The 25,325-nt window shown below is 42.0% G+C and overlaps 5 protein-coding genes across 5 annotated transcripts; 3 read left to right on the top strand and 2 right to left on the bottom strand.

Moving 5' to 3' along the window:
• Nucleotides 1–1,110: 1,110 nt before the first annotated feature.
• PCOAH_00027580 (Uncharacterized protein) lies at nt 1,111–2,913 on the top strand (the record flags this gene model as incomplete). Its single annotated transcript, XM_020059563.1, has 2 exons — nt 1,111–1,197; nt 1,375–2,913. The coding sequence occupies 2 exons, from the start codon at nt 1,111–1,113 to the stop codon at nt 2,911–2,913; spliced, it is 1,626 nt and encodes a 541-aa protein (XP_019914719.1).
• Nucleotides 2,914–3,748: 835 nt separating this feature from the next.
• Nucleotides 3,749–8,708, bottom strand: PCOAH_00027570 (Uncharacterized protein; the record flags this gene model as incomplete). Its single annotated transcript, XM_020059562.1, has 3 exons — nt 3,749–3,882; nt 4,044–8,415; nt 8,592–8,708. The coding sequence occupies 3 exons, from the start codon at nt 8,706–8,708 to the stop codon at nt 3,749–3,751; spliced, it is 4,623 nt and encodes a 1,540-aa protein (XP_019915011.1).
• A 1,677-nt stretch (nt 8,709–10,385) lies between these two features.
• Nucleotides 10,386–11,507, top strand: PCOAH_00027560 (Uncharacterized protein; the record flags this gene model as incomplete). The annotated part of the gene is made up of 3 exons (XM_020059561.1): nt 10,386–10,470; nt 10,604–10,673; nt 10,898–11,507. The coding sequence occupies 3 exons, from the start codon at nt 10,386–10,388 to the stop codon at nt 11,505–11,507; spliced, it is 765 nt and encodes a 254-aa protein (XP_019914880.1).
• A 2,759-nt stretch (nt 11,508–14,266) lies between these two features.
• PCOAH_00027550 (Uncharacterized protein) lies at nt 14,267–22,114 on the top strand (the record flags this gene model as incomplete). The annotated part of the gene is made up of 1 exon (XM_020059560.1): nt 14,267–22,114. One exon carries the CDS (start codon nt 14,267–14,269, stop codon nt 22,112–22,114), a length of 7,848 nt encoding a protein of 2,615 aa, XP_019914804.1.
• A 464-nt stretch (nt 22,115–22,578) lies between these two features.
• Nucleotides 22,579–24,789, bottom strand: PCOAH_00027540 (Uncharacterized protein; the record flags this gene model as incomplete). Its single annotated transcript, XM_020059559.1, has 1 exon — nt 22,579–24,789. One exon carries the CDS (start codon nt 24,787–24,789, stop codon nt 22,579–22,581), a length of 2,211 nt encoding a protein of 736 aa, XP_019915152.1.
• Nucleotides 24,790–25,325: the final 536 nt, after the last annotated feature.

Raw genomic sequence — 25,325 nt, 5'->3', positions numbered from 1 at the left:
TGTATGATGCCCACTGTGGAAATTACTAACCCGCTTGGCGAATATTAAAAAGGCCAGCAGAGAGCGCACGTTGTCATTCGCTGCCACCACGTATGAATGTGTTTAGGTCCTCGTTCCCTCCAGCAAAACTGTAAATATCTCTATAAGTAGCAGGTACGCATTATTCGAGCATGGTATTTGTTCTTTTTCTTTTCTTTCCCGGAAAAATACGTAGATGCCGATCGATTTAAAAACTAGCGCCAGGAAGAATTGACTCTGACTCTCCGATGCGCTCATTATTTTGGGTACATCTCAGAAGAACATTATTTGTAACCGAATCTGCTGCTCTTCGTCCGTTCGTTCCATCGTCCAGTTGTTCACTTATTTTATTTTATCCTTTTTTTTTTTGGTAAAACCTGGGAAGTAATTTTTTTTTACCGGTGGTGCGGCACAAGAATGCCAACGGAATTACATTCAAAAAAAAAAAAAAAAAAAAAATGTAGGCCATAATAAACATTGACAGTTTTAACTTCATATTTCTTCTACCACTCTTTTGCTTCATTTCGTTCTTTTCCTTCTGATGGTGCCCGTTTTAATTCCACACCCCCCTCGTTAAGGGCCCTCTCAAAAACTCCTCCCTTTTTTTTTCTACCCCCTTTTAATCTTCTTAACCTTGCAGCCCAATTAAGGGTCCCTCTTTTTCGTTGTTAACATTACAAGGGGCACTTCCCACCACCACCTGTACCCTGCTTCTGTTTATTCCATCACGCTTTCAGTTTATTCATCCAGATGCTGCCTTCCCCGGTCGCAACTCATTTTACAATTTTTTTCTACGACATGGAATAGTTTTTAGTCGACTGTATCATTTTGTTGTATTGTATTGTTTTCCTTTTTTTTAACTTATCACGCCAGCCGTAGTGGGCATTCCTTTTTTTGTTTCTTCGATCCGATAGCGGTTTTTCTTCTGGGCTGGATGCAGCTACGGGAAGAGGAAGAGCGGGCGCATTGGCATCTTCCCAACCTTCCCTCATTTCATCCTTTTTAACCACCCTCTATCAACACTGCCACGCCGTGGTGCCATTCAATTATCCTTTAGTAAACGCCTCGATGAGCTCCACCAATTCATATACAATGAAAGATGAGGTAGGTCCAAACTGGATGAAGAAGAACCCAAAGCAGACGCACGTATCGTCCCAATCTGTGCGTTCTATATTTGAAGTATGCCCCTTTGAAGACCAATGGGTTCGCTCGTGCACATGATTCTGGGGTAGTCCATGTGAATTCCAACACTTGGGGAAGTCACTTCCGCGTTAGAGGAGCCTCCGACGAGGATACCCATTTGTGTAGTGTCTCACAGTAAATGTGTTTTTCCACCGTTTGCCACTCCCCATGCAGGCATCTCCCAATGAAAAATTCCGGAACTGTTGGGAAAATCTCCTAAAGCTCGAACAGAACAACATATGTAGTTTATTCGAGTCACTAGATACAGTAAAGTTTCGCGAAGAAACATGGACGAAGAAGAACTCGAAGAAGAAAAAAATAGGATCAGGAATAACGAGGATCCTGGAAAATGGACGAGTGTTTGAAAAATGTGCAGTGAACTATTCGTGTGTGTATGGAACCATTGACAGGGAAACTGCCAAACAGATGTGCGTCAATCAGTACAATAAAGAATACATCAATAGCAAGGAAATTTGCTTCACAGATGATCTTAACCAAGTTATTTCTCGTATAATAAACAATGGAGGGTTAAAGATAGTTAGAGAGAAATACAAATACTATGCTTCTGGGTTGTCTATCATTGCACATCCCGTGAACCCCAATGCGCCCTCCATCCACATGAACTTTCGCTTTTTTCAAGTATTCATCAAAACGGGGCGTAAAAAAAAGAAAAACACCCCAGGGGTGAATAGTAACAATACGCCATATAGGAACGCCAATCTGGTAAGCAGCGTCAGCGCAAATGCCTATCCCGCTACCAATAAAGGATGCCAAAATGGACAGGCCACCAGTATAAACGCAGGTGTTAGCAGCGCTGCCACTGCGAAGAGTCATATAGATAACAACTACCGAAGTTTGAAACATTGGTTTGGGGGAGGATGTGACTTAAGTCCTAGTTATATTTTCCCAGAATTATTCATCCACTTTCATCACTCCTTTAAGGTAGTCTGCGATAAGTATAATCACTTATTTTACAAATATTTCAAAAAATGGTGTGACATGTATTTTCGAATTCGGCACAGAAATATGAGCAGAGGAATTGGGGGGATATTTTTCGACAATTTATTGGACAACACTATAAAGACAAAGACAAAAGGGAAAGCGAAAAATGGCAAAGCAAAGGAACTGCAAAATATAAGCATCAACCTTAGCAACAGAAACGGAAATAACTTAAACGCCAACTATAATAACAGTCATACGAATAAAAAACTTCCCTCCGATGAGAGGCCATGTAAATGTCATAGCTGCAACCCCATCATGGATAACAGCTACAGAATGATATTCTTATTTGTCCAAGAGTGCATCATCAATTTTCGTAAATCCTACCTCTACATTCTCGCCCAGACAATTCATTGTAAGTATGACGACAACATGGTTAACTGGCAACGTGTCTGCCGGGGCAGATACGCAGAGTTCAATTTATTATATGACCGGGGCACGAAATTTGGACTCGAATTAAATACTTACAAAACTTATAAGAGAAAAAAACAAGCAGACAAAATTGACAATTATGCCTCCACCTTTTTGAAGGATGAAGTTTTTTCTGACCAAAATTCTGACTACGTCTCAGATGAGCATGAAAAGATCGACAACGTTTTTTCCTCCCTCCCTCTGAAATGCGAATTTTTTTACAAGTACAAAATTGTGAAGTTTTCGCGCGAGCATGAGACGCTGCAGGTGTTGAAGCATCCAAAGCGGTGGGTCGACTATTAGGTGGTCGACCGATGTGCTCGGTTGGTCATTACCTTATGGGGGAATTTCCCCAGTGTGCCATCTCCAGGGGGAGCCACCCTTCATACGGGGGAAGAAGCAGCTTGCCTTTTGGCTTTGTACTACCCCTTGAGAAGGATCACCTCGTCTGGCTAACGTCTTACCTTCGTAACATGGCAATGTTAGTAACCAACACTGATATACCATGTCGAGGAAGCATTTTGCGCCAACTCAACTTTGCCTTTTTTCATTCTTTCCACTTTTTTTTTTGGCGCATATATTAGACTACGTATTATGTGGGCCCCACACATGCAAGCCACATCGCGGAGTTCCCCGCATGTGCACTGCTAACCTTGTGGAGGCCTTTTTTAAATTTGTCTCATTCGTGATATAGATCACTTGATGGATGAACCCGTTTGAATAATCATTGTTTAACCAGCTCGCGTTATCAATACACGCACATCGCTACCGGCCGAAGCAGCAATCGGTGTGGCAATGGAAGTGGACGTGGTGATATGTGTTCCTCCCGTGGGGGCCCATTCCACAACGGGAAACTACGAATATGGGCATCCAATGGGTCGCAGTTACACACAAAAAAAAGAAACAAAATAAAAGAAAAGCATAGCGAAGTAAACGTGACGTGAACCAAAATTACCCTGCAATTAAGTAACATTCAAAAAAAAAAAAAAAAAAACACAACAGGTCCCTACGCGGAAGCAACAACCCTCGATGGCGAACCCCCCCAAATGTTCACGCGCCTTCTGACGGGGGATTAATCCAGCCAGGGCGTACAGTCAGACAATCGCATTTGATGCCCCGTTCAATAGTTGTGCCCACCTCAACTCCTCTTCTTCTTGTTATTGTCATACGAACTGGAGTAGTTATTCTCACTGTTGAGGTATTCTGCGTAATTGAGGTGGCTGATATTTTGGTCGTCGTTTGAGTGAAGCAGATTTATGTCCTTGTAGGAGTCTGAGGGGGGAAGAAAAAGAAAGGGAGAAAAAAAAAATGGGAAGTTTGAAAGGGACGGATCGAGAAAAGATGAATAACGTGAAAAAGAAGACGGGTGAATGTATGTCCGAACGGACTTGCACACACTGGCTCCGCGTCGATCCGCTTGTTGCCGCTCTTACATAGATTGTTCCTGTTGATATTTATGATATTGTTAAAGTGGTCGTATTTCTTTCGCTTAAAATAGTAGTGCAGAAATATGTCCACATTTACGTTCATCGTGCCGTTGTCGGTGAGCTGGCTGAGAGATTCCCGATCGTCGTCATCCCCATCATGGGTAAAGCGGTCAGCATCGTAGCCCCCATTTTTCACACTCAAAGCATCCTTATCACTGGAAGAGTATATACAAGACTCCCCATTTTTATAGTTATCATACATATGCGTGTGAATGAAATTTTTATTATGTTTTTCCTCATTGGAGGGATCTTTCATGCTGTCCACCCGTTTAGGAGTTCCCCCGACGGGGTCACCACCCCTGTTATGGCCACTGCTGGGACAAGTTTCATTGCTCCTCAGGAATAATTTCATTCCCGCATCTCTGCGCATCATCCGATTGTGAATAAAAAAAAATAAATTTTTAAATCCCTGCATCTTGGCTATCTTCATGTGCTCAATATCCTTCAGTATCAGTAATCTTGTCACCCAGTTTTTTAAAAAAAAAATTACAAAGTAAATATAGACAACCGCTCTGCGTGAGAGCTTCTCTACCTGTTTGGAGGTGACCTGGAAGAACCTGTAAATGGTGTTCCTTACCAATCGACGTGCCCATCGGCGGACTGCTCGGTAGACCGATCTGAAAAGACGTCTTACAAAATGGGGGGTGACGGTTTGATCGTGCTCGTTTTCTTCCTGTGCCTCCCTCTTCCTCTTCGCCTTAACCACTCGAGTTCCCATCCTGGTGATAAATCTCCAAGCAGACCTCCACCAGGGGGCTTTCTTCCTGTGCACCCTCTCATAGTAGAGGCTAGCCCTGTGGCCTACCTCCGTCAACTCATAACTCCTTATCAGCAACACAGAAATAAGCAAAAACAGAACAAAGCGATAAAACAAAAGGGGGACAAACGACATGGCATACAAAATGAAAGAAAAGCCGTAACTTAAAAAAAACAAAATGACCAAATTTACGAACGTGTAACATGTGAAATCCCAATTGAAGGCATAGTTAATTTTTTCGTAAACCATGGTAAAGGCTCCTGTAAAATTCTGCGTTAAGGTTATAAGCATTATGAACCGTTTGAGAAGCAAATGAACATTTGGTACATCCACGTTGTTTGAAAAGATCGATGTCTTCTTTCCTTCAATTGAATTAAAAAACAAATAAAAGTTATGGAAGGGAGACTTCACGATTGGCATAAAAGCATATTTTTTTTTAAATGCAAACATGTCTTTCTTCTCATTTGTTGCACTGGTACCATTTTTCGTAATAAACTCGGCGGCCTTCTCCTCATTTGGGGATGCTAGATTATTCTTTATCGCATCGAAGAGGAAATTTTTTTTTAAAAATTTGGATTCTATCGACGTGTTTGAGTTGGAACAGGGGCTCTCCTCCACCACCCCCATATGATCAAACGAGGGGATGGCATCGCTGCTCCTGGTCATGCAACTACGTTTTATCACTTTGGTGGTTTCCAATGCGTTCGAGTTAGAAACTCCGTCAATATTTACTTCCGTTTTGCAATGCGCTAAATATTCATCTGTCCCATTTTGGCACGATGAAGAATCTACCGCTGAGTCGTCTGTGTGCACCTCTCCCTGCATATTATGCTCCATTCCGTTTTGTTTTTTGCGATACGCTCTACAGACATTTTCCTTCCCCTGCTTCGATGTACTCACCTGCTTATGTTCGCTATCACTCGGTTTGTTACTCCCTCCTGATTGGTTTCCCTCTCCCGGTTGGTGGTTCCTCCGTTGTTTTCCCTTTATTGGAGTATCCCCCCAATGGTGCAAATCTTCCACTTTCTCAGTTTGGTCTTCCCTCCTGGGAGTAGTCTCTCCCCCCTCTGCTTTCTTGCGCTTCTCGTTCATCCCGTTAAACAGCCCAGCTAGCCCATTTGCATGTGAACCCACGTTGAAAAAATCCAGCGGATTCTTATCTCTACTTTCGAACATCATGTTCTGAATTTTCTTTGCAAATTTTGTCACATTGGTAAATTTATTGTTTATCTCATCAGGTGTATTTTGCATAAATTCGATTAGGCTTTTTTTCTTCTGTTCTTCTGGTAGTTCATTTTTTCCATCCTTCATTTGTCCATTCGACTCTTCGTCCTGGTGATCCAAGTTGGGTTGATTTACAAAACAATTTTCTTCAATTTGGAAATGGGCCACATGGTTACCTCCGTCCTTGGGTGGACTTTCGGGGCTGTTAAAACTCTCTCCATAGAAGCTTCCATTACTGCTGCATTCGTTTTGGCTGTTCATTGCACTAACTGGTTCTGCATTAAATTCGTCATTCTTCTGGGAGGTACCACTTTTGGTGTGTTCCCCACCGTGTGTGTTCCCACTTGGGTTCTTTTTCAATTTATCATTTGTCACTACCAGTTGGGGAACATCGGAACTGTTTACTCCACCCTGGGTTGCCTCCGCAAGTGGGTTACTTTGGAGGAACTGCTTCCCCCCCTGTGCACTGATACTTCCCTCCCCGCCGCAATAATTCGAGTCTATATCATGCGCTGAAAGAAGAACCTCCCTACGCTTGCTGTCAAAAAAACGCACATTGCGTCTATTCTCGGGGGGGAGCATTTGGTGAACCTGGGGGCTCTTCGCGTGACAAGAATTCCCGTGGGACAGCCTCTTCTTCACATGGACGGGGCGAAAGTTGTACGCCATGCTGCTGGAGAAAGTGTCGACGTGGCCGAACTTGTACGAAAGAGAAATAAAAATCAGACAAAAAAAAATATGAACAAAGATGAGGAAAAAAGGAGAAATAACAATTAATCGGAAAAAAAATAACCAAAAGGAAAAAATAAACACGTAATCATAATAATTTAAAGGAATCATTTCAACCCTCCTGGGGTTGAAGAGGTAAAAAAATTTATATAGCCATATGGGCAACTGAGTAACATAGACGAAGAAATTTTCACTATAGTACTGGCAATAAAGAGGCTCAAATTGTACAGGTAATTTATAGTAAAATAAAGGTTTCCTCATGTTACTATAGAGAGTTAAAAGAAGGGGATTTTTTTTAAAAATTATTTTCATTTTTATATTTAAAAAGCCTAAGGTGTACAGAGGGTTGAGCATTCCATATTCTTCGAACCCTTCCACTGGTTTAAAAAATTTATAGTTAAATAATTTGTTGTTACATGGGAAGATGTGTAGCCATAGGAAGCACTTGGTACAATATTTTATTCTATTCTTTACCCTTTTAATTTTATATCTATATGTATTTAGAAGAAGAAAGAAGGGAATTATTACTCTCCCCAGGATTATTTCTTCATTGTTTTTTTTTTTGTTTACGTACTTTATATTTATCACAATATCGGTGTATATGTCCTTCACGTTATGTTTAATACATTCGTTGATTAGTAAATTATTCATTGGCAGATTTCTTGAACTTAGCTTTCTCATTTTGCCAACGTATTTTTTGTCCTCCATAATGGTTGTCACAAATATAGATATATCACTGATGCTCACATTTTTGTTAAAAAATAATAACTTGGCCTCTTTAATGAAAAGGTTTACTTTGCACAAATGTGCCTGTTTCTGCAGCATGTAGTTTTCCCTTGCTTCTGCGTACTGATTCGAGTTGAAGGAGCTTTCCCTTTGGGCCACCTCTGAAGATGACGTTCTCCTTTTAGACGATTTTCGTGAAGACGACTCATTCGCTTCACTCGATACAGATGCACTGGTAGACAGGTTTAGAGATGCCTCCTCTGAGTTATCTTTTTTTACCCTTTCGTGGGAACTACGAGAAGATGTCCCCCCGGAGTTGTTACCTGACGTATCGTGTGAGGTCCTCTTTGAGGATCCTCTGGAACCCTCCGTTGTGTACTCCGCACAGGAACCATAACTCGATGCGGGATTTGAATTTACTGACGTGACACCCTCTGGAGCTTCGCTAAGGATGCTTTGCACACTGGAGTTGCATGTTATTGTTTCCTTTTTCAACCAGGTCTCCTTCTCATGGTCTTCCCCTTCACCTTCCTTGTTGCCATTCACGGGGGAGCAAGTACGAATGTACGACTCATCAATGTTTAAATAATTGGGGCTCTTCGAATTTATGTAAATATTGCTATATGAGTCATGTTTCGAATCAGTTTCTTTCTCTTCCCCTGCACTGTGTCCATGAGCCCTCCGACCGTTGCTTCTTCTTCCTTCTGATGTCCTTTGCTTGATCCGTTTTCCTTTATCCTTTCTTATTCTCTTTTTTCTCCTCTTCGTTATGCTCTTCATGTTCCAGTTGAAGTCCAGATTCCTCGAGTTGTAGCAGATGTCGTCATTTTTGAAAAAGTACTTGGAGGAAATTACCTTGCTTATTATTTTTCCTAATTGCGTCTGCGATGTGGGTATTTCGGGGGGGAAGGTGCAATATGTGGGCGCCACTTGTTCGGTGCAACTACATAGACTGTAACCACCAAATGAAACAATAAACCACACAGACAACACACAAATGAGCATTATAATCAAAACGGGTGAAAACTGCCTCGTACAGACACCCCCAGTATGCTTACCCCTTGCATATTCTGTAAGTTATCAATGGGCGTGTTCTTATTCGCGATAGAATCTATTACATTTTCGATGACCTTCTCTGATATAGATATGAGCTTTTTGTTTATCCATGTTGACATGGTTGCAACGATATGGATGGGGTTCAAAGGGGGGAAAACGCTACCCCGGGGGGCAGAATATCTTTTTTTCTGTGGCTACGCAAAGGTGTAGGCGCCCTCTCGAGGGGGTTATTTTCGCCCTCCCCGCTTGGCTAAGTACCACACACGGGTGAACCTCGATCTCGAGCCCCGTCGAACGTCACACCAATTCTGTTGGAAAGAAGTGGGAGGCAGCCACGAACGGAGAAAATTAAAAACAACATAAAGTTGAAAATTGCTTGCAAAGCAAAACGATAAGGAGGCGACAGAATGGCGGTGAAAAGGGATCAGAAGAAGAGCCAACGTCGTCACTATAGTTTCTTTTTCTTTTCCCAAAATGGTACCCCTATCACATGGGACCAAACGAATTGTGAAAAAGCTTCGCAAATGTATACTTAATTTTCTATTGCATGTTTCCAAATGGAAAAAAAAAATCACTCTATGCATATGTGCGTATGATTCTTTAAAAGGAGTAAAAATGTGTGAAATATTTTTGAAGAAGAAAAAAGCTGCTCCTGAATTTTAACATCATGAGCTTTTTCAACTGCACAATGGAATTTTTTTTTTTTTTTCCTGTACATATTTCCTCGCGAAAAGGAGGAGTACCACATCGCAGGGCGGTCACAATTTTTTTTTTTGCGGGAAAATCCGCTTCCTATACTGTTGGCCCATTTCGCAGGGCCCAGAAGAACAGTGCTTCCACAAGCGTGAAGAAGTGTGCGCGAATGGAAGAGGAAATAGCCAAGGGGGGAAGCATAAAAAATCATGCGAATGTGCAAACCTGCTTACGAAGGAGGCTGTCCTCCTCCCCCCGTTTGAACTCTCCTTACGTAAGTCCATGCATGCACATTTTCTCCTTAACCTGCAAAGGGCCATGCTGTCGCGAAATGTCCACCGTGGCAACATTCTTGGACATATAGAGGATAACCATTACGTGGCTCGAAAATTATAAAAAAAAAGAATAACACGGTGGAATAAGACTTAATAATCCTTTCATAAAAACATCCACAGAATCGTCAAACAACACCTTTGGTCGCCCCATGGGGGGAGCATTCATTAGCATCTTTTCGAAGTTGCATCGACGGAAAAATGGCAAAAAAAAAAAAAAAAATACACAGTAGGATATTCAAACTGTTATTACCCGATCTGATTAATTTTCCCCCCTCCCACTTATCTCCGTAAAACATGTGCGACAGTTTCGTGAACAGCTGCTTAGCGGTACATGTCAAGTTAAAGGTGCATGCTCCAGGTGAAGACACACGACAACGGTTCACCTTTCCACAACTCCGTGACGTTCGGGATTTTCACATTTGGGATTAAAAATGGGGTGCTCTTAGGATCCGTTGCATGGGGGGAATAACTCCGTTTCCCTTTTTTCCGGCATAACCATTTGGCCACCTGTGGAAGTCTCACACAACCTTTATTCGAAGTTCTGTCATTCGTCCCTATTTCGCTTGTTCCCAATTTTTTTTTTTTTTTTTTCTATGTGATGCATTTCCCCCCAATATGGGATGAACCTGAGTTTATAATTTTTCCCCTACTTACGTGACACCAAAAACGGCTGCAATTATATTTTTCCTCCATCAATCATCTCAGTAGGGACACAAAATATATAAAAAAAAGAGGTGTTCCCTTACGCTAAAAAACGCAACCAAAACGATGAGCGCAGGAGTAGTAAAGATGCCCATGGGGCAGGAGGACTCAAAGAGGTTTGGCATTTTTTTGAATTTATTTAAGGCGAGAGGTAAGACGAGCGAATGTTGCTCAGTCGGGTGCGTTTCTCCCACCGAACAACGTTTACAAAGTAGATCATGCGTTCGTTGCGTTTAGTATGTAGCACCGTCACCCACACATGCGCATCCCCCCCCACCTCGCAGTCAACCTGCTCCAAATAAAAAGCAGGACTGAAACCATGGTGCAAAAGAAGAACATCCTCTTTTTCATCCTGTAAGGTCTGCATACATGTCCACATGGGCACTTCTAGATAATGGTGTCACACGTACATAGTGCTACACCCACAGTTATTCCCACATAACTTGTACGTATGTTTATTCGTCCTTTCTTATTTGACCTTCCCCCCTGTGTACTTCATCACGCAGGCGTGCACACCTAGCTGTTCATTATTGTATTTTCTGTTAAAATTTTTTTCCTTTTCCCTCACGCGCGCACAGAAATGGACAAACGGAAGCTGCCCACGAGAGCATCTGCCGGATGCTTCGAAACGAAAACATATGCCACATATGTAGTAAGCTGATTGCACTATGTAACGAGTCAACTTCCCTAGCTGGGCTAAATCATCAGAAGAGTGAAAATAAAAAGAGGCTAAGAAAATGCATTAGGAACATCCTCTACTGTGCAAACAAATTAAGCATTAGCAACACATCAAATGTACGCACTCATTTTATGAACCACTTTGGAAAGGACTTTATCGAAAAGGTTGAAGAAGACTATCTCCTCCTGGACAGAAATATGTGTGACGTTATTAACAAGTACACCTTTTCCCATAAGGAAATAGCGCAGGTGCATAAAACCTTTTGTCACGAAATGGAGTTACCAACAAATAACCAGATAGATCCATGTCATTGCAAATGTTGCAAGTTCTCCCCAAAGGATGGCACTCTACATGCCGTGCAAAAAAACGACATTCTTCGGATCGTCCACACGTACTCTACTCATGCGGAGAGCGTTCACGATCTGGAGAAGAAAAAAATATTCCAAGATATGGAGGCTCAGTTAATACAGAAATTGAGTAGGACACTTTTGGGGAGGGTGACCCAATAAGGACAGAAACGTACGACCATATCAATCGTGCTACAATGTTAGGCTTAACTGCCTGGACATGTAACTACATAATTTGTAACCATTTTGCGTCACTCCTCTGTGAAGAAGTTAAGGACTATGTGCTTGTAAGCTTGTTAAGTTTACCCGCTGGGGGACTCACACGTGTGCGCGTATATATATTTATCATGTACATGCACCTACGTGCGTGACGCAGGAAGCATTTTTTTTGTAATGCCCTGCACCGTGGACAACGGAGGTAAAGCCATCACGAGTATGTGAAGGGTGCGCGAAATAATGCATACAAGAATGGACGCATTGACCCATTCCCATCACGCAAATGTGTGAATAAGTAACAAATATGTATGCACCCATGCACAGCAGACACGCACGTGCAAGCATGTACATGCATAGGACACATCGCCGCCTATTTAAATCATCCCTGAATGCCTATTCGTGTACATAAACTTTTCGCGTAAAAGTGCAGCGGAACAGTGAGTGGAAAAAAGGAAAAAAAAAATTCCATATTTTTTAATTTAAATTATATACCTTCTTATGCACACAAGTAAGCAGTACGTATGTATACATGTGCAATTTTGTCAACTGAGAGAAAGTTTGGCTGTGGCAGGGAAAGTGGCCTCGACGCAACCTACGCTCTGAAAGAATTTTTTACCTTCTTCCCAAAGTAAGCATATTAGCAGGATTGCAAAAAACGCTCGTAAGAGAACAACCAAGGTTATATTTTCGCCCAGTTCGTTTCTCAAGAGGAAAAATTGCCCACAATGAAATAAGCATACGGTTGTATGTGCCCCTGCCTGCGCCATTTAGGCACGCACGTAGCATGCATATATAAGTAATACTGCTGCAGACGTATGTAAGCATTTTTTTATCTGCGTTCTTTCATACTTTTTTTTTGAATATGCCAAGCAACTTGAAAAATAAGCAAACTGCATAAAAATGCGCACCACGGAGTGAGCGTACCATATATATGCAACATGCTTGGTCGTCCAAATATGCCTGCTTTATAGAGAAGCCCGTTTTTTTTTTTTTTTTTTTTTTTGCAATTCTCAAAATCGGTTATTATGCAATTTTAACTATACGAAAAGGGAAGAAAAAACGATTGGGAAAATTTAAAACTTGATAATGGATTGAATAAGGTATAGTATTCACGTTACAGCTAACATTTTAGCGCTGCATACCAGAATTTTTTTTTTTTTGCATGCATACAATATGTAAGTATGCGTCCCCACGAACGTAATGCTTGGTATAACCATGTAAAGGCAAAACCGAGCGCGTCGAGCATACCGACATGCCATCCGAAGGGAAAACACCACTAAATATACAACCGCAGGAAGTTTTATATTAACTTAAAATTTGATTTTATATGATTACTTTCGTGAAAATGCCTTAACCCCCATGCAAGGCAAGTTTGGTAACTTTTGCGAATATTTTTTTTTCCCAAAATATCAAAAAGGGCAAGTCCCAAATGCAAATTAGGCAATCTTAGCATACAAGATTGATATGAAATTTCAGTGTACAGACCACTGCTTCGTGCGGCATATTTATGTGCTCATTTTTTTGTGTGAAATACGGCTTATATGTCCTTTGCGTTTCTTCGCGCAGGCAGCATATCCCACAGGTATATAAACGCCCTCCAGCCCATTTGCTTTACATGCCGATCGGCACTCCTATGCGAATGAGGCGTTTAATAAGAACGTGCGTATGCGCAGAGGGCACTCCAACTTTATCCCTTTAGTATGAATTTTTTCTTTTTCCCATCTTTACAATTGTAAGGAAGAACCAAATAAACCACGCATTTTTTTCCCACTTTTTATGTACCTGTCACTTTTTTTATACTTTACTTTTTTCCCCTCCCTCCAAGTATTTCCCACCTGCCTTTCTTCCTCCCTCCCCTTACGCGTGCACGACATTACTGAATTTTTTTTTTTTTTTTTTTTTGTAATTATCACTATATACGCGTATGTACTTAAGCGCGCCCGCAAGTTACTACGCACTTGTAAACTCACTTAAATGGGTACATACATGCGAAGGACGGATTATGCTTTCCACAAGTGCGAATTGTCCATGTATCATGTATACACACTTTGCATGCACGCCTTATGATTCATACGTTGCGTAATTGCCCCGCGCGAGTACAATTTTATGTCTTTCTGTTATTAATTGCTGTGCCACGGAGGGGGAAAGTTTTAAATCCTGAGTGGTCCATTTTTTCGACTCATTGGGAATGGGTATACGTACCTGTACGCCCATACACGTAAGTACATACCCCAGTGGATAGTTCACTTTTTCTCTAGCTGTTACGTTTGCCTGAGCGTAGTGGCATAAATGCGCGTTTAATTGGGGCAGCGAACTGTGCATACTTCCAGCTGTGCCGTCAGAAGCACAGGGCTGCTGACCGAGGAAGTTACAAGAAGGGCGCACACGTCTTTATGTGTATATATCTGTATGTGTTTTTTTTTTGCCGATCACGCCTGCGCATGCAGCTAATTTAAGAATGATATCTTTTTTTCCTTCCAAAAAATTCAAGAGGTGCAGCGATCAGGCAAATCCCACGGAGGGGTGCGCCTTCACATGCACCAAGCGCGCTGTGTAAAAAAGTGTAAATTATATATATAAAGAAGTATATGCGCCTCTACGTGCAAGGCATTGAAGAAGACGCAACCCATTTGAGCGATTGCCAATCTGTTATCAGCTACCCCCTCCCCCGATAGACGAACAAACCGCTATAAACGTAACCGAAGATGAACTCCAAAAAGAACCATTTAAACAAAGTCGGGAGGCAAACGGGGAACCCCAATTTGGGGAGGAGGAATAATTCTTATAAGGAAAACACCTACGGACAGACGAACGGAGGGAAGGTTTTCAAGTTCATGAGCGACTTGAAGTATAATGGCTACGGTAAGAAACTGGACGGAACGCATTCTGACAAGAGCTCCAGCACGAGTCGGAATGGAAAAGCCTACGGTGTAAGTAGCAAAGGAAGAAGCAAACAACGGCAGCAGCAGGTGGAAGAGGAGGATGACGACGAAGACGAAGACGAGGAAGATTCCGACGATAATGAGGATGATGATGAGGAGGACGACGGGAACGACTTATCAGAGGAAGAAGACGAAGAAGAGGAAAGTGAAGATGAAGACGATGAGGGAAGCGATGACGACGCTGACGACGACGAGACGAACAGCAGCGAAATTAGCGATTTCTCCGTGAAAAAAAAAGGGAAGGAAAAAAACCCACATAAAAATGACAACTTTTACGAAGGAATAGAAACATCCAGTACAAAAAATAAAGTCAATCCAAAAAATTACAACTCCGATTATTACGATATTTACTCCAACATATATTCCTATTATGATATTTTTACGGAAGATAAAAATGAAAAAAAAAAGTTCAAATATTTTAAGGACGTTTTTTCCAATTTCGATCAGAAGTATGAAAATAAGGAATATAACTACGGGGTGGACTTGAGCAAAAAGCTGCAGGAAAAACACATCCCCATTGCCCATCCGAATAAAAAAGGAAACCATTTTGATAAGCCCTATACGAAGGATATCAGGGGAAACGCCTCTCACCCAATTCCCAACCTCGCCGGTGCAGAAAATAGCAACTCGAACAGCGCTGGGGGAAGTGCTAAACTTGGTAGTAACATCAACCTTGCGTTTTTGAGCAACAATGTTTTCCAAAATGGTGATGGGAAGGACCCACGGGGCCATAAGGCAAATATGGACAATAGCAACAACAGCAATAACAGCATTAACCATGACAGCACTGATGTGGCCGCAGCGATGAATGACCTGCGGAATGAGTTCTATGCCAGAAGTGGCTCCCTGAGGGCGAAGCGAAACAGCTTGAAAAAGAGCGAGGCGAACAAAGACTCGATGCTCAAAAATAACAGGAAGAAATTCGTCCCCTTAAAAAGGAAGAAGAAAAAAAAAAGCACCAGCGAAGATATCAGTGTGAACGATAGGGACAATTTGAGTACGCAATTTAGCACGAACCAGAGTACTAACCAGACTTCTGCTGCTAATGGTGCCGAACGTGGGAACCCAAGCGTGATTGAATTTAAAAAGAATCTGGGCGATCCGAAAAAAGGGGTAGATGACATCTACGGCAAGCACAACTTTTCAGACATGAGGGGAAGCGCAAACACAAGCAAGGAAAAGGTGAAGAAGAAGTTCAGCCACCCTGCGGAGGACGTGGCCAGTATTGGTAGGAAGTCAAAGGGGAGAGGTAGAAAACCCGGCCTGTTTGACAACCAGGAAAATAGCGAACTGAGCAGCAGCACCGTTTATGCGAAGTATGCGAACCCGGTGAAGGAGAGGGCCAAGTCGCAAATGAATGCCACGGGTGGAGCCCCCCACCGGAAAGGCAAACTTGGAAATGTCACCAATGTGGGCAATACCAGCAACGTGAGTAACGGCAGTGATACAAGCAACCTCAGCAACCCGAGCAACATCAGCCTGGACAGCTCGTGCTCCATCGAGCTGGACGACCCGTTGGAAGAGGGAAAAATGGCAGACGCGAAGAAAGAAGGAAGCATGAAATTTTTAAAAAACCCAACCAAGAAACGAATGAACAAGCTGAAAAAAATCGTAGAAATTTTGGAATATTCCATCTACAATGAAGAAAAGAAAGGATCTAAATTGGAGTCAAAACTGTACGACTATGTACTCCTAACGAGGAACCTAAAGCAAGAGATAGCAAACCTGGAAGACCTTAACAACAGCAATAAAAGCAAAATGGCTAACTATGAAAAGGACATAACCAAGCTGAAGGAACAGAACGAAGAAATGAAACTGACTCTTTCCACATTCGAAAATGAGCTAAGCAGTTTAATAAACAAATTTGATAAAAACTTTGCCAAAGAATTGATCGATACGAAGACGCAGAATGATGTGCTGAAGAAGGAAGTCGAGAAACTTAAAATGGAGATCGAGAAAAAAAACAACGAAATAAAGAAGATGGAAAATTGGAATGACTTGTCGAAGAAGCAAAGTGGGGAGAATGTCGTAATGCCAACAGGGACAGGAGTAGTGCCCTCCACTGTTCACGCATCTGGGATTAGCAATGCAAGTGCAACAAATGGTCCATTCGGTAATGTGAAAATGGCCAATGGGGCTGTTAACTCCACGAACGCAGATACCAACGGTAATAGAATCCCCGCACTGAGTGATAAGCATGAGCTCGGAGGAGACTCTGGAGGACCCCCCCAGGAGAAGAACCCCAAAGAACCAATAACCACTCTGTACGAGTTCCCTTTTTACTATGGTACCAGTGAAGAAATTGAACCATCCGTTGTTGACGATTTAATAGTAAAAATGAAAACAGTCAGAATTGTTTATGAGAAAAATATCGAAAGGTATGATGATGAAACCAAGGCAACAATTTACGGCTGCTACATCTCCAACTTTATTTTAGAAAATAAAGACATATGCAATCACAGGAAGGTATTGAAACACCTGCAGGAGCATTGCCTAGTGGAAGCGAAAATGCTGAATGTGCATTTGTCCCTACGGAGGGAAAGATGCGACAATGTGCCGATTAAGGAACTGGAGAAGGAAGTCATTAGGCAGCTCGAAAATCCAGACTCGGACAAGAATAAAGAGAAGGTACCCCTCATCAACTCCATTATGCTAACCCTACTGTTTAAAAATATGCACATGTATAATTTATATCGTCTCTTCGTGACTTGCTTAAAATGCGATAATTTTCGGTGGATACGTTTAATGAAGAAGTCGCTTTTTTTGAAGTTTTTCGACCTTTGCTTGATCGACTCGAATGTGAAGGGGAGCATGAACCTACCAAACGTGAAGGAAGCGCTGCTGATCCACGTCCCGCCCGAAGAAGTACTTCCCTACCAGCAGGAAAATCTACACTTGGATAACTCCCACCAAGTGCAGTACCACATTAAACACCCCATGTTCTACTGCTCCAATGAGACACTGAAGAGACTGATTTCGAGCATGTTCCTGAACTTTGCCAAGGACCCAATCAACCCCCAAAGCTGTGACAACATATACCACTATGTGTTACAGAAGAAGAACTTCGACCTGCTGAAATTGTTAAAATTGTCTGGCAAAAATTACAACTATATATTTAGCAAAAATGGAGAAAACAAAACTCCACTGGACTACCTAGACAATGAGGACATCAAAATTGACCTCATTTCTGGGTACATCCTAGACATAGCAGGAAAGGGAGCAGATAATTATAAAAACGCAAAGTACGACGTAGCGTTTGAACTATACAGTGAAGCGCTGGAGAAACAAATAAAGCTTTCCGAATCCGTTAGGATGGGTAAATCAATGAATGAAAATATAGGGAAGCTTTACTACAACAGAGCTAGGACATTAATGCACCTGAACAAGTGGATTGACGTTATTGAAAATTGCAACAACTGCTTGAAATATATTCCCAAATATATTAACGCGTTTGACACACAGATACACGCGTATGAAAATTTGTTAGAATATGAAAATGCCCTCATGACGTATAAAAATATGTGCATGAAATGTAACATTAAACCGGATGATAAGGAAGACAAGCTAAAGTCACAAATAAACGCCACGTCTTTTCAAATTCTAAATGTGAACAGAAATTGCTCCGTCGCAGAAATCAAGCAGGCCTTCTCCAATTTATCCAAAAAGTGGCACCCTGACAAACTTGGCATAAACAGTAGTCCAGATATTAAAAAAAGACACAACAATCATTTTAAGAGACTTTTTAAGGCTAAGCAGCTGCTCCTGAATGATGCGGAAAGGTTGAAGGAGAAGAAGAAAAAAGAGACCAACTATGTGTATCCTCAAATTATCGAAGATGTCAACAACCATTTATTTGGCAATAACAGAACCGGCTCGCATAACAGGCAGAAAAAGGCGGCCACGTCAAGTGATAGCGTAAACGCTACATCTCACCAAAGAGATGGTAACGTTGCCAACAATTCCAGCAACACGAATGACAGTGGTAGTACCCCTCATAAGGATCACCTAACAGACAATGTAGGAAACACCCCCGTTAACAACAACGCAGGCACATTTAACAACTCAACCACGCAGGGGTCCACCTTTTCCAGCGAAGGAAAGAACAACTTCTACCACACGTATAAAGACGACATAGACAAATTTCAGGAGAAGCTAAAAAACTTCAACAAAGGATTGAACAGCGAAACGGACAGCAACAAAAATGCCAACCCGTTCTTGAACCTCTTCGATGGGAAACTCACCAACCTAAATAACGAAAAAGTGGATGAAAATTTTTACAAAAAATTGAAAGAGGAATATGAAGGACTCTCCGATGATGAGATCACCAATTTTAAAACGAAAATTTCCAACTCGATTAACAACCTCATACAGACGGAACTGAACTTGAAGAGAGAATACCAGGAGCTGTGCATAAAGGAAAAGACAAATGTCATTATGAATGCCCGCCTCTGCATTTTGCAAGAGATACAAAAAGCGTTGTGTGTGCGATTGGATAAAGAGAGGAAGCTGAAAGTGCTAGATAGCATAATTAAGGGAAGAAGTGGGGAACAATCCGTTAATCAGGGTAAAACAAATGAAAGTGTTGACGCTACAGAAGAGGAGATCCCACGCGAAGGCGAAAGGGATGCTGCTGATCCACAAGGGGAAGACGGAAAGGAAAAGGATTATGTGCAAAAGAACTCATCCAAGTTTGCAAAGGGCGCATCCGAACCGGAGGTCAATTGGGAAAAATCCAGAAGGAAAAGCAACGCCGATGATAATGGTGACCGCTTTTTCGAGGATGCAGCATTTTTTCAAAATGCGCAGAACAGTAAAGGGGATAACGGACTTGCGTCATCAGACCAAAAGAAACAACACCCCGAAGGAAGTGATGAACATGGTGGAGAAGGCGATCATTCCATGGATGTTAGTGACGATGGAGATGACTCCGGAGAGCAACGTGCCAATAAGCGAAACGGAGACCAAATGGAACACGCAAAAAATACGCAGAAAGAAGCTGAGGAAGATAAAATGCACGAAGGCGCCGCCAAGAAGTTCTTCCACGATGACGACAGGGAATACTTCGAGGACAGACAAAAAAATAAAAACACTCCAAGTGGAAACAGCAACGATTTTACAGGGGGTGACAATGTCGATCAGAGAAGTATGGGAAAAAAGAAAAACGCAGATTTTAAGGACAACAACCTACAGTGGGAGGAAGACGAAACGGAGAAAGGTGACGGAAAAAAAAACGTGAAAAACAAAATGGCCACAGAGAACGACCATGAGGACTTCATATTTTGGGATGCGAAGGGGAATGCTCACCACGAGGGGAAGGAGACATCATACATCTTCGAGGGTTCTGATATATTCCAAGGGAAAAGTCAAGTCAAAAATGATGGCAATAACATCTTCGACAGTGTCAGTGCTAATCAGCCGAGTCAGGCCAACCAACCATTTAGGCACTCAAACGGACTACCCGGAGAGAGCAACTCCATGGGGGAATATGAAAAAAGCTTCACTGGTGACAGGTTAGAGGAGAACAATTTTTTTTTCTCAAGTAAGGGCAACAAAGGGAAGAACAGCCTGAACAATGCAGCGGGATCGTTTTACGATGGGAATGAGAACGACAGTTTTGCTAGCAAGGGAAAAGGGGATGCGGCTCAACAAGACGTAGAAGGGGAAGACGAAGTAGGAAGTAACAGTCCAATGACCAACAGTCAACATTTCGCAAAATCGATGAATGAAAGGGGCCCGTTTGATTTCCCCCACGTAGGCAATTACGATTACGAGTTGGAAAGTCGCACCGGTGATGGGGAAGCCCCAAATATCGCCTCGGGGAACAGCGCAAATGCCAACTCGAATAAAATGAATTTCCCGAATGAGGAGGATGTGTACGACTACCACAGGGGAAGAATGAAGGATATGATGGGCACCCCAAATGGGACACCTGGAAATGTGAAGAAGGTCCCCCAGAACGGTAGCAACAGCTCCGATAGCAGCGAACAAAGTGACGGAGATGAGGACATCCAGCACGGCGTTGGGATGACGACAAATAATGGCATGACAAATAGCGCAGTGCCTGGTAGCTCCTCTCACTATAATAACAATTTCCACGTGGATCGCTCCACTGATAACCACAGCGATGATAGCTACCTTAGAAATGACCCCTACGAAACGACGAATCAGCGTCATATACACGGTGTAGGGAAAAAGCATCCCCCCAAAAAAGAAGCAGACCATAACATAGACGGTGAAGAAAACGACCCAGTTAACTACAACAGCTTGAAGGAGGAGCAATTCGCAACAATGCGATTTCCCGGTAGCAACAGCTACGCGAACAAAGGCGTAGACCAAAATATGTTTAACCTACTTAACATGGACGCCAACCTAGCAGGAAGTAACTCCTCTGCAAATTTAAATTCGACCTACGCAGAGAAATTTGTGAAGAAAAATTTAATGTACTCTAATGACGCCGTGGACAGAGAGAGGAGGCGAAGTAGCTTCAAGCAGCAGACAGGCACAAAGTATGCCAGCGATGGGGAAGAAGTAGGAAAAGGCGAAAATTTTTACGGGCTCTATAATGATAGTATTGGGGGGCATAGTGGTGGTGATCACCAAGTGAACAACTTCGATGCCCCGTTTTTTAGCCAACCCGCAAATGGAAGAAAAAATGGAGATCGCAACCCAACCGCACGAAGGGACAGCAACAACGCCGAAGCTTTTCCTCCCCATTTAAGCAGCTATGAATATGAACAGGAAGTCGAATCACAACAACAGACGCCAATTCGCATGTCGCAGCAGGGATACAAAAATGCAGAAGGGGGAACCTTCTATAACAGCCCCAATAGCGATGCCCACTACGCCAACGAACGGTATGAGGAAAATTATCAGCACGAACAGGGACACAACAGTTACTACGCACCCGATGAGGATGAAGACACACCAAGTGGTCCAAACAATGACGATGAAAAAAATTTCTTCCAAACAGATATTAACACAAATGAAGGTAATACAAGTCATCTGTATGACAATGATATGAACAGTCCATTCCCTGAAGAGGAGATGGACTCCAAAGAAGATAGCTTCCTCTATGATGACAATAATTTTCCGAACAGTAGTTCCAACTTTTACGCAAATCAACTCAACAAGTCATACAATTATGAAAATATAAAAGTGAGAAATTCACTTATGCACATAAACGAAAATGAAGAAAAAAATAAAAATGTGAAAAAAATATTTTCGAATGATTTAACTTCCATTTCGTTGGATAAAGAATTTAATCAGAAGAGTAAATTCTCATTCAATCAAAAAGTGGACAAACAGAAAGTGAAAAATGGCAAAGTCCCCAATGAGGAAAATAATTACATCAAGTTGAAGAAGTCCTCCCTAGATAAGGGAAACCCCAAAGTTGATGCGAGTAAAGCCAAGCCCTTTGTCTTATCGTCGGGGACAACGATGGGTGGTACCGCTACCCCTGCTACTGCACCCGTCGAAGGTTCTCTACCGAAAAAAATTTTTAAAAAAAACGTGAACGCAGATGACAAACACAAGACTGCCGATCAGATGAAACGGGGGAAGGGAAAAACCACGGACAGCGGCGTCACGAACGGCAGTAGGCAAAACAAGTGATCAGTCCGTGCGATGGGTAAAGCCCGTTGTGTACCCTCTACACTGGCCAACCCAAAAGGTATAACGCGCCAAGCGGTCGCCTCACCAACGAAGCTAAAGGATCAAACAGTATAAAAATATTCACTGCGAAGTATTTTGGGCATTTAACTGCGACGGCGCTGCATGAGTGTGTAAACGTAGGTACGTTCCTACCTGTGTACATGTAACTATTTATTCCCTCCTTGGATCTGCTTAACCGTTTGCAACAGCCTCCCTGTGTCATGTTCTCTTAATTAACTTTTTCTATACCTTTTGAAAGACGCACACGGGAGAATATTTTTTCTACATCCCCATTTGAACTCGCCACTTTTTGTAATAACACACAAGATGGTAAAAAAAAATTTGCAGTACGTGTATTTTGTTCAAGTTTGATAAGAATACAGGGAGGGACGATATGCCACCCCGCGTAATCGTCGCATGGCTGATTACCCTCCCCCTTTACCGACATGCTTATTGACAAAATTTAAAATTGCTTCTTCCCTTCTGCCAAATTGTGCAGCCCCACTTTCCCCCTTCATACGAAAAAAAACATTCCTAATATGAGCCAAGTCCAGGGCATGAAATGTGTGCATCTCTGTTATGATCAAATCGAGGAGGTCTTCTATCAGGGGGGTAACCCTGCCGGGAGAGGGAACTGGACATGGAGAAGCAATGCCGCTATTGTTCTCCCGCATAATGGGAAATATTTTTAACAGCATGTTTAAAACCTTCGGATAATCACGTGAACACATTTTCTTTTTTCTCATAAAAAAAGTTGCGTAGTCAACCAAAAAGTTTAACACGAAACTGGCTTGATTTATTTTTTCCTGCGCATTACCATCCCTTCCTGGGGAAGTTACTACATTAAGGAGGAAGTTCAAAAATACGTCACTCGAAAAGCTGTTTATGCACATGTTCAGGAGGAGCGGTTCTTTATATATATCATTCTGTCCCATTTCGTCTCCCATATTTTTAGCATACAACACATATACACTTAGCATTTCTTCCCTTGGGTGTTTTAAAAGATATGACATGATAACTACCTTCTGAGAAGGCTCCGCAGAGTGCACAATTTGGCGACTCTTCTCACAGAACTGCTCAAAAAAACGGTCTTCATAAAAATCGAACAGAGAAAATGCGTAAGACAAATTGCTTACATCTATATTGTTAATCCTTTGCACATTTACATATTTCGAAATTAAGCCAAGGAGTGCATCATCCCGATGTTTGTTTTTCCCAAGGCAGTAAGTCAACAGACAAATGTGGGAATATTTCTTGCTTGGTTCTCCTTCGCCATTATCCTGTTGCGTTTCTCCTCTATTTAACTGAGTGAGGATGGCACTAAAATTTGACTCCTTATGTATATTCTCCTTACTGTAAGGATTATCCACTTGGAGGGATGATTCCCCCATGTTGTGGTGTCCCCAATTGGGGTGTGCTTCACCATCGTTTGTTTCCGTTTTGTTCATTTCTTGCTGAATTACTTTCATCTGGGAAATTTTCCCTCTTTGTGCATCCTCCAATAACTTAGAGGGATGTTCTTCCCTGGGGAACCTTTCCCCTTTATCGCAGTTTCTATGCAATTGGCCATCCCTTCCCTTATCAGCTATCGCTACGGTGCTATGTGAACCACCCCCGGTAGCATCAACACAGTTTTCTACACTTTGTGATAGCTCCTTCTCCAACCTCCGTTTTGTCTCATTACACAAATGAAGAAAAACCTCATAATCGTATATTTTCATTTTTGTGTACGAATAGGCTATTAAAGCTATCTCCTCCATATTCGCAAAGCATATTTTATATAACAATTCTCTGCTAATTAAATTTACGAATGAGTCATATTTTGTGTGAAGTCTTGAATAAGACAAGAGCAATTGGGACAGATCTTTTATGTTAAAATTTTTAATCCATCTTTCATCGACATTTTCTGCAACTAGCTTGAAAATGTCATATTCCTCATAGTTCACTTTGGACAGATAATTCAAAGCCGTGGTTATACTATACGGCTGAAGGAACGGCAAATGGTACTTCAGTTCGTTGCAAATGTCGTCCCACAGGTGTTTATCACGGTGGTCATCACTTGGGTTGCCCATTCTGAGCACATCTGTGCTACTTCGGGTTGAAGCGACTTCATTTTCGTTGCTCCTAAGTTGAATGATTTCTCTTCCGTTCGGTTTATATTGCTGTTCCTCCTCAGTGGGCCATGGGCTATGCCCATTTGAATGGTATGTGTTGGTATAGCTCTTACCATTATGACTAATTTGTGTGTCACTTGATTCATCAACAGGATTATTTCCTCCACGTTGGAATGCATCCGAATGAACACTTTTCCCACAATTGCCAGCACCCTTGTTCGTGTAAAGGACACGCTCTTCCGCTCCATCCCCACGGACATGCCTCATGTAGAGCATTTTTGCCACTGTTCCCAGTTTATTTCCAAACTTTTTCCGCGGCAATTCCTTTACGTGTATCTTTTTCATCCATATTTGCTGCTTCTTATTTCGATTTATTTCTTTATTTTTTAACACATGTTCGCTGGATGAGGCGCTGTGGAAATTTCTGAAAATTGTGCCTACCCTTCTATCTAAAAACAAATCACCCTGTTGAACAATTCCGAGGTTTCTCAAGCGACTCGAAATGCATTTTACTTCATTCATCCTTCCTTCGTAAAATGTACATTCCTCACCATTTTAAAAGAAGTGAGCATTGTTTAAAAAATCACGTTGTTGTGGATCCCAAATGGTCAATTGTTCGGAACATTCATGCGATTAATTTCACTTACGTTGTGCCTACATTGGGCATTTCTCAGTTCCCTTTGCCGTTTTCCCCGTGGTGCCTTTTTATTCTTCAATTTTTGGTGAATTTTTTCGCGCTCGTTACACTTTTCACTCCCACAGTTTTCTCCCTTCGGTGCGCATAAACATATGCATAATGCATGCACAGCTAAAATGCTACGTATTCTTACACCTCATTGGTTCTATCATCGCGTGTTTCCCATGAGTCTACCTATCACGTGAAGCGAAGGCTACGAGTTGGACCTCTGTCGGTTGCATTTTCTACAGATCATTTTCACACAAAAAGGTTGCAAATGGTTTTGCGAACCATGATACGCTCATTTGTTAGAATACCTTTTTCTGCGTTACGGACGTTGCAAAAATATGAACGGGTCATACATTTTTCGCCATTTTATTAA

The sequence above is a fragment of the Plasmodium coatneyi genome, chromosome 9 (assembly GCF_001680005.1).
Source record: "Plasmodium coatneyi strain Hackeri chromosome 9, complete sequence".
Lineage (NCBI taxonomy): Eukaryota > Apicomplexa > Aconoidasida > Haemosporida > Plasmodiidae > Plasmodium > Plasmodium coatneyi.
Note: the sequence above shows the minus strand (reverse complement) of the source record. Positions and strands in the feature narration are given on the sequence as shown.